This window comes from Alosa pseudoharengus, unplaced genomic scaffold, assembly GCF_046254945.1.
Source record: "Alosa pseudoharengus isolate Yale_2024_CS ecotype anadromous, Long Island Sound unplaced genomic scaffold, YU_APseudo_1.1 YU_APseudo_1.1_scf_20, whole genome shotgun sequence".
NCBI lineage: Eukaryota > Metazoa > Chordata > Actinopteri > Clupeiformes > Clupeidae > Alosa > Alosa pseudoharengus.
Genome location: NW_027468664.1, coordinates 6,426,368 through 6,436,214, shown reverse-complemented (window position 1 = coordinate 6,436,214; position 9,847 = coordinate 6,426,368). Strand labels below are relative to the sequence as shown.

The 9,847-nt window shown below is 45.4% G+C and overlaps 1 protein-coding gene across 1 annotated transcript in view; it reads right to left on the bottom strand.

Annotated features, from left to right (window-relative positions):
* Positions 1-978: 978 nt before the first annotated feature.
* opn4b (opsin 4b) overlaps positions 979-9,847 on the bottom strand; it is a 28,212-nt gene continuing 19,343 nt past the window's right edge. The window contains exons 7-14 of the mRNA XM_076297501.1: positions 9,192-9,299; positions 7,435-7,618; positions 7,090-7,311; positions 5,478-5,543; positions 5,054-5,104; positions 2,814-2,915; positions 1,730-1,926; positions 979-985 (exon numbers count right to left, since the gene is read on the bottom strand). Coding sequence (XP_076153616.1) covers positions 979-985; positions 1,730-1,926; positions 2,814-2,915; positions 5,054-5,104; positions 5,478-5,543; positions 7,090-7,311; positions 7,435-7,618; positions 9,192-9,299 — 937 coding nt within the window. The remainder of the gene's footprint in view (positions 986-1,729; positions 1,927-2,813; positions 2,916-5,053; positions 5,105-5,477; positions 5,544-7,089; positions 7,312-7,434; positions 7,619-9,191; positions 9,300-9,847) is intronic.

Here is a 9,847-nt window from a genome sequence, read left to right as displayed (position 1 = left end):
CTGTGTTTGCTGGGGGGCACCGTGATTCATGCGGGCGAATTTAGCCTCGTCTTAGGCCAACACATTCTTCTTATCTCCCCTGATGGGCACACACACACACACACACACACAACACACAACACACACACACATGCACTCACTCATTCCCTCTTTGATGGGACCACGCACATACAGACAATTACACAAGTGTTTGTGCACACACACACACACACACACACACACACATACACACACACACACACACACACACAACAGCACATTGTCTCTCAAATGGAAATATTTGCTCTTATTCTCTTTATTTCCATACTCTATATCCTCCCATTCTCTCACTTCCCTTTCTCTCCCCCTCTCTATTTCTCTTTCTCAGAAACGGTCTTCTGTAGTAGACATGGGCACCCATGAGGTCAGTTTCAACAGCCCATTAAGCCTGTGTGACGAGGGAGGGTTAACCTTCTTAGGTCCCTTTCATTGCTTTTCTCTGCATGTCTGTCAGTATAATAGGAGTTACATAATATGCGTTTATGTGAGTTTGTTTGTGTGTGAGTGTGTGTAATATAATCCTCTTCTGCCTGTCCAATAACTCACTGCTGCCACCACTTTGTAGCTGGTGCATGTCAGATGGTAGTAGACAACCCCCCACCCACACACACACACACACACACACACACACACACACAAACACGCACACACACACACACACACACACACATAAATACAAAAACACTAGCAAACAATAGTGTTAATTAATGATTTTATTTTAAAAAAATAAGTAAAAACACAAACACAAAACCAAATCAGCATGAAATCACTTCAGCTTCTAAAACACATAACTGCTGACTGACCTCACAGACACCCGTAATATGACATATGCATTTCAAATGCATGGCGTACAGTACGTGAACAAACTAAACATGTACCTGCAGCTAACCGCACACAACAGACGGAGGACAGAGCTGCCTCTGAACCCTTTCTGGCCCATCACAGCCTGTGGGGGCCACAGACGCACAGCACACAACAGCAGACAACAGTCCACCTCCACCTAGATGGAAGCCATATTTAAAATATGCAGATCAAATTTGCACGTGTTTTATTTCACAACAGCAGAAAACCACATGAACTTGAGAAAAAAAAATCTAAAAAGTAATCTAGATAATCACTCTTACACACATCATCAGGACAGCGCTCACAAAGATGACTTACATCACTGCTGACGTTACATTAGCACTGCTGGGATAGATAAATCATTTATTTGGATGGCAATGATCTTGCAACACTACAAATGATTACAATACAGCTCTATGTACAATATTCATGATGAAAACATTGCTCAGGTATCAAAAATATCATTGCATTTATTCAAATACATTAAGCAGTTGGACTAGTGGCCACTGCAGGAGATAAAACCTTGGGAGCGAGCAGAGCTGGTAAATGTTGTGGAGAAAGAGATTGCACAAGGACGGAGAGATGGATAAATGGAAATGGATGGAGGAAGGATGAAGACAATGGGCTTTTAGGAAAGCGAGACATCCCTGTGTGGGCACGTCCAGCCCCCAGCTATCCAAGCTGACAGATGGAGACTACGAGGCCCTATTTCTCAGGGTTGTCTGGGCCACCTCAGGGAGGAGGAAAGACATCTCTCTGCTCTCTGCTCTCCAGCCTCATGCCCCACTAGCTAATCTTAGAGACAGATAGCATCTCAGCTGTGCCTGTGGGTGACACATACACACACGTGCATCCTGCCTGGTGGCCTGCCTCCACATAGCCTTCCTCCAGGGCATGGAAGGTGCAGGAGCCAGGTGTGGCGATATGTTGGAGGTGTCCATGCTGCGCTAGGTTCTGTGCTGAGAAGAGACCAGGGGGCATATTGTACTGTACTGCAGAGACTGGCTCTGACTTGGGCCAGGGTGTGGGTGTCCCCGCAGGCATCTCTACACGTAGAGGGACACAGAGAGTTTTACTTGACTGTGCTGTGAGAAGGGCAGGATGCTACTGTACATACTGTACAGAACATGTTAGCAGCTTGAAGGACTCACTCTGAATTCTGCACCTATTCCCCATATTAAAGGCGCTCTACGCAATGTTGGGTAATGTCACTTCTGTTGACGTTCACACAAACTCCCTCCCCCTCCCTCCCATGCATCTGAAACTCTCCTAAATGCACATCTCGTTGGTGATTGGCTGGAACAGTTTGTTATGGTCCAGGTTGGTGCAGGTTGTTTTTGTTGCCGTTTTTGGAGTCTGGGCTGTCCATAGAGACAGCATTTTTTTACAGTGTATTCAGGGCACAGGCAGCTAGCGGATGGTGAGGTGATGTTAGCTGTATGTGACAAAAAATGTTTTAGCTTAGAAACCACGTTACATAGCTTAGAGTGCCTTTAACACACACACACACTATTTTTGAATCTTTTAGTTTTACCTTGAATACAGTGTGTATTTTCCATACACCTGAGAGAATAAAATCTCAGTAGTTCCTTAACTCCTGACCATTTCCCTCAAGGCCCCAAGCACTCTAACCTCTGAAATTCATCAAACTAAAAAGTTAAATTATATTCTCATATTTTACCACTTACACTACCTTGAAAAAAAATGAATTTCTCTCAGGGCAGCCATTATGCTGTTCTTACAAAGACGATGAGGAAGCTGCAGCCTCCCTCTCTGGGGCTGGTGTGATCCTCTACAGTGCTGCCACTCTATCTGCTCTTTAACGCTGCAGCGTTTGACCGCTCCGCACCACGCCAGGACCTGGCGGCCATCGCAACCTCACAGGTCCAACCCCTCCGTCACCCTTTAGAATGTTGCGCCCCCTAGCGCACCCGTCCAGCTGTGAAGCAGCGTGAGCCGTGCGGGAGAGGAGCCACCGAACTCTTCTGCATGTGCATGCTCTGCAGCTTTGCCGTGAAGCCCTCACAGTCCGGCTTCACAGATGAAACAGAACATGTGCATAATTACATTAAAAAACAACGATGATGTGGAAATGTCACAGACGAGGCAGACGAGTGAAGGTGCACGATGACAACTAGTACCAAAGTCGGGTAAAATGATGGGATTACGAACAGTGCATGTTTCTTTTGTTGAGAAAGCCTTACTTGGACTTCAAGCACAGAGAGAAAAAGCGTGTGGAGTTAAAGTCAGAGTCTTAAGGCAGTGGGGGAGGTGGGGAGGAAGTGGCGAGCTCAGGGGCATCGGCAGGCTCCGCCACACTGGATGGAGTACTCTTTCCAGCTTGGTTGCCACGGAGACTGGTTGAGGTCAAGGTAGGGCTGGATTCTGAAGTGACAATGATGGAAGGTATTTGGCTCGAATGGTCCATGACTGTGCATGGCTGCAACAGATGAGAGAGAGAGAGAGAGAGAGAGAGGGAGAGAGCATATTATTCTGCTTTGGAATGTAGATTTCATTAAAGTATGTTTTTTTTTCTTATCTGGCCTGTCAGATTATATTTATGACTTGCTATTGTGAAGTGCAATGCAGTCCTGTGTAGGAAAATCCTTCGACAACTTCTATTTTTAAGTTAGAACTGGTAACTGGTTACAGGTTATTTTGTACCAACATTCTTAAGCACAGTATAACAACAACTCATATTTTTTCATTCATTTCCTTTCAGGCCCTACTTATTAAAGGTATGCCAAACTATTTCTGGTGATGGGGTTCTTTGAATATCCATAATTACTTGTACATAGGAAATGAGGAAATTAAAAAATATATATTCTTAGTGATGTGTAAAAGATCCCTGCTCCAGTCAGGAAAGCTTTTAGGACCCAGAATCCAAAATGTGGGGCACATTTAATTGGCTGTACACCTACAGAGGAACAACAGGAACTTTCACATTTCATTCATCTCGGAGAGAGATTAGTGACTGTTTGTTGTGGGTGATATCAGAGACCTGAGGAACAGTGGATCCACTTCCCAGACTTTCCCTTTGGGGGACACAGTGAAGATTGGTCCAAATTGACCAGCCATTTTTTGAGTGAGATGTTTCCACCAGATGGCAGCCTAGAGCTGAAATGGTTAAGTACCAAGGACCCTTTATGACATTTTATGCAGAGCGTAAGTCGTAGGTTATGACTCTTTCTGTTTACTTAGTTTAATAGTTTGTGTACATTGACCATATTGTTGTTTGGTTAAAACAAAGCAAATCCAAAGCCCCTGAGGCCATGTAGTTCATGGGAAGTATTCCATGTAAAAAACACAGATGTCTGATACTGAGATGATAAGAAAAAACTCCTTTGGGAAATGAATAGGAGAGAAATTGATATAGTAGTGAGAGTCCTGAGAATTTGGTTCAAGTGGGGACAAGGCAGATGTATCAATATCAGTCAGGGGGTGGCGCTAGAGGAGTCTTGTTCACATCAAATCCACAGACTCACAGAGACTGTGAGATTGTTTTGAGATCCTTGTCATCATTACAGATCTTCTTGGAAAATCTGGACTGTAGCCTTTCATTTCTGGGGACATTTCAGGGGGAAAACAATGCATTTGCTCAAGCAAAAACATCCCTCCCCCCTAAAATAGCAAACCAATTTCTCTTTTCAGTGAGTCTCAAAACATTCAGAGGGGCAACCTTTAATCCATTAATGAGTCTTGCGCAGAGCCATGTCCAGAAGCCTCACCTCTAACCGCAGGATACTGACAGTACCAGAGATGAGGAAGACAGAGAGAGAGAATGAAAGAGAGGAGGAGAGAGAGAAAGGGGAGAGGGTGAGAGAATATGAGTCAAGGAGAGATGGAGAGATAGAGGCAGGGGGAAGAGAGGAACTAGGACTAGGATAAAGAAGTAGAGAGAGGAAATAAGGAATCAGAGGGGCAGAGGGAAAGAGAGATAAGGAGTCTGGAGGAAAGATAAGAGAGGGTGAAGGGGTGAAAAAGAGAAAGAGGCAGACTGGAATGAAAGACAGATTGAAGGAGGAGAAAGGGATGAGGAGGAGAGATGGGGAGGCCACGGCAGAGGGGAGAAGCCCTAGAACCTGTCTAATGCCATCTCTTCCACAATTAGTGCAAATGTAGCTGATGATGTCCCCGATAACAGCTCTCCCAGTGGCCACTGAGCCGTCACAAACACTCCCACTCCTCGCCCGGCCGACACGGCGCACACGACCCAGGCCAACTAGGCGCAGGAGGGAGGGGAGGGAGCTGAGAGCTGAGAGCTGCAGTCGGGAGCCTCATTCAAGCATCTTCCATTAACTCCGGCTGACTCGCCGGGTCTTGCATATTTCAAAAGGGTCCTTAGTGACACAGAATACAGAAGACAATTAGGCCGAACACTCCCATCTTTAATGTGGTGCGCTATCCCCCAGTGGGTTAGGGGTGGACGGGTCCGAAGTGCTTATTCTGTGTCCTGTGTCATCAAGCTGATGTGTGCTGCTGCTGCTGACTGTGTTTGGGGAACTCGTTCAGAGACACACTAAAACAAACTCATTCATGCAATAGGAGGCAATCTGCCAGGCAGAGGACAAGCCCTGAAATCAATAGCTTCTAACCAGTGAGGGTAGGCGGCAGGCTACGGTGATGTCAGTCAGGGAGACGGCGTCTGCATCCATCAGGGTCTACAGAGAAGAGAGAAAAGGGTGTGAGGACATGCAAGGTCTGAGCTGATAGGCCATTTGGAAACTTAGAGAGTGATAGATTTTTATTAAACATGTGTATTCCATTGGAAACATGGAAACAAATACAAATGATTGTAATGGCTGTCTCTATGGAACGGCATGTTGGTGGATGCATCCTTTACACTGATGAGGAAATCAGCAACAAGTAAAGACGATGACGTAAGCGCATCACTTTCAACCCCACTGCCACGCTGGAAGGAAAAGGAATTCGTTTTTCCATCTGAGAAGCAGGTCATCGAACGATGCCCTGAGGATATGGTCACTCCCGCTCTTGGCCAGTTGCGGGATTATGAGAAGGTCCAACAGATTAGGCCGGCCTGCGAGGAAAGCGACTAATCTGGCAGCGGAGGCTGTGGAGACTGGCCTGGCCAGGCAAACACTGACCCACATCAGCCTGTGGAGCTGAGCCAGCCCATTAGGGCCCAGGGCCTCGTCCCCTCAGACTGCCCAGGCAGGCCAGTGGAAAAACCTGAGGAAAATCAATGTTTCCCCACTCACCCCCAACAAGTCGATATGTTCAATGGCTCACATTCATTCACAAAATAAAATGCCGCTTAGAAATCTTCCCACAGTGTGAAACGCTGTGAAACTCACTGTTGCGCAATCTACCCAATAGCCTTAATTCTTCTCGGGACTAATCTGATCATGTATGAGCTGCTACATTTATTCTAAAGCATGTCTCGGTCAGTTACACAACCACATTGACTGGATAAAGTGGTGTTTCCATTTCCACGTATTACGGCACAGAAATGGATTGATTTGCTCTAGATTATTGCCTGTAACCGATACATCTCTTTCCATAGAGTTGTTTTGTGATGGACCACTCACACTGTAGCTCTTTTAAAGCTCAACTAGAACATGTACCTGGTACACCACTGAGACCCACCAATTCTAATGGAATTATTTAAGTGGTTCCAGAGTACTGCTTGCTCATTACATTTATAATGTGTGCAAGTGGATTAAAGTTACTTGGGAGTTCAGAAATGATTTAAGACCAGTAAATATTGAGTGCAGTTGTTAATATTGGTCACACATGCATGGGCACGTGCCATATGAGATGAGAGTAGCAACTCACTCTCAGGTTGCAGAGCAGGTTGGGACCCAAATGCACGACAAGAGGCTTGAGAATACATCAAACACTAGTTTACTCTTGAAAACTCAGGAAACATGGGAACATGACAAAACCATAATGACGAAGCAAAGACCTTAAATACACAGGAAGGTAATTAAAAGGACACAGACGATAGGGCAAAAACAAGGAGACACAGGTGAACATGGAACAAGGCACTAATCAGACTAATAACTTCACAAGACTCAGGTGAGGGGCGGAGACACAAGACAGGGAACAAAGCCACATGGCAATATAAACAAGGGAACACATGGCACAGGACACAGGAAGTAACAAAGACAACAGGAAGTAAACAAGAGAACACAGCAAACAGCAGTCCCAAAAACCAAAACACAAACTCCAAACCGTGACACTCACCCTGATCTGCTGAGACCGGCTGCGGCCCGCTTCCGCTGGGCTTTGGCCCGACTTCTTGTCAGTGGTGCCGGAGTCAAGCCGGTGCACTTTGACCTTGAGCGAGCTGGTGGGCCTCAGGTTGACCAGCTCTGCAGTGTCCCGTCTCGGCACATCGCAGGACATCTGCCGACTGACGGGCCGAGAGCCCACACTGGAGACGTCTCCGTCCATGTCTGTCCACCCCTGAGCGAGCGCACACACACCCACACACACAATTGAGTTGGGCCAGTGCACTGACCAAAATATACAGACTAGACACGGAGATGGTCAGGGCTGGGCAGGGGCGAGGGCTGAGGGCTGACTTACCGACTCGCTGTCGGACACGGAGGAGAGGCAGGGCTTGACGGTGCGGTGGTAGGTGCTGTTCTCGGATGACTGGCTGGTGACGGTGGAGCGGCGGGTGGACATGAAGCTGCTGCTGGTGAAGCGATCTCGGCGCGGGACACACATGATCACTCCCAGCCATGGGATGTACTTAGCGAGGGCTGACCTGCGGACAGAGGGAGACGGAGACCAGAGGGACCAGTGCAGAATTCAGCCTTTTTATGACATAATATGACAAAGGTACAGCCATCACATTATCTGAATGCATATTCCAGCATGACATCTTTGGGGTGAACTGATTTCACCGTCTCATTTGCAGATATTAAAGGCGTTAATGCTAAATGCAAGTGTCATAAGATACAAGTGTACCATGATTAGGGTAATAGGTAACACTTTACTTGACAGTATCGACATAAGAGTGACATGACACTGTCATGAACACATGACACTGTCATGACACATGAAACCTAACCCTAATCCTAACCTCTAACCCTAATCCTAAACCCAACCCTAACTCTAAACCTAACCCTAATCCTAACCCTAACTTGTTATGACAAAAACCGAATGTCACTTAATAACAGAAGCGTTATGTCATAAACGTTTATGACTTGTTTATGATATGTTTATGACAGTGTAAGTAAAATGTAACTGAGTAATATTATTATCCCTTTCCTAAAAGCTTTGAGAGCATCACTGACTGTGAAGATAAATAGACCATAACACATGTGGTTTGTGAAGTGTGTGGTAAGTGCTGTTACACTGCAGCTGTCCAAAAGTGGGAGGTGAACAGCGTGCAGGGCTACCAAAGGGGTGAGCTGGGACTCCAAAATTGATTTCTTCCTCTTAAAGGTTACAGTGAAAGCCTGCCTGACACAAGTATGTGCAGTCACCACACCTCCAATCTCACATCTCTGAATCCGATTGTTCAGAAAGTGCTGGATTTCAAAGCGGAGCTTAGACGGCCTGCGAAAGTATCTTTCTCCTCTCTAGGAGAGTGCATAAACACCGTGTAGCTTGCTTGTTAGGAGTGAGTGTGAGTGAGTCACTCTTCCCTGGAGAGGATTATTTCGTTTTCTTTCAAAGGGCAGAGCGCTTCAGACACCTGTACTATATTTTTTTTTTTGCTATTTTTTCCTCTCCGCAGCCCTGTAAAAACTGTTCATGAACTTCTAAAAAAATCTGACACGATGATAGCAAACAGCCCAGTCCAGGGTTCCAAATATTCTGACATCTTTTCATGATTTCGGTGTCTGCTCTCAGCTCTATCTTACACCTGCAACAGAGTAAATTTGGCCTGACATTTCAAGTATATAAAGGAGGAAAAAAACAGCACTTAGAAACTCAAGAGCCTTTAGCGTTATGATAATTATCACGGTTCATGTGTTGCAGAATGGAAAGGTCACACCTTCCCCAGGAATTTTCATTTCTCCCCTGAGCTTTTGAAATGCTGCCCAACAAATGTGCATGTTTTCCCTTCGACACATGACGTCAGGCTCGCCTTATGGACCTGACTCCTTATGACCGTACCGTTGCCATAGGTGCTTTACAACAAACATGGCCGTGCCAGCTGCCATAATTGAACGGAAGTAAAAGTCAGGTCACTAATTCTCCATTGTTTCAAAAGTCCAGCTGCCATAATTGGTGTGTGATGATGGTGGTGTTTGTGTGTGTGTGTGTGTGTGTATGTGTGTGTGTGTGTGTGTGGCAGGGGAGGGGAGCGTAATAACAACACACTGTACCTGTACTTAGGATGTGTGATGGCGTAGATTATGGGGTTGTGGATGGCAGAGGCCTTGGCAATCACAGCCGGAACAGAATGAATGTATGGTGTGAGTTTGTCTGCATAGCTAAAGGGAGGAAAGTGGAAGACATGGATTAGACATAAACATGGTGGACTCACAAATGGATGTTGTATAACTCACATGAGAAAAGGTAATAGCTGAAAACTAGAGCATCTGCAGAGAAACAGGATGGCCTTGTTCTGATCAAAAACATGAACATGTGGAGATATATTCATACAGGTATGTTGTGAAATAGTTATGAAGCGAGCTGTGAAGATTTCAAATATCCTTGTTTTCTCATTGCATGCTTAAACAGAGAATATTGATTATATGCTCTCATTTTAGTCTATAGAAACCTTTTGGAGGACAAGGCAATGCACTTGTTTAACTGTGTTTCTAACAAGATTTTCATATAACATATTTTGTAATTTCATGTGTTTATTTAAAGAAGAAAATGAGCTGCCGGGAGAGGTGACAGTGCAGTGGAGTAACCGTCTAAATTTTGTTATCAGAAGGGTAATTTCCGGGCAGAAAACAAAATCATTAGATCAGCAAACAAAACTGCTGTTGTTCAGCCACATCATGCTGTTGTTGATAGTATTAGCATGTCATTA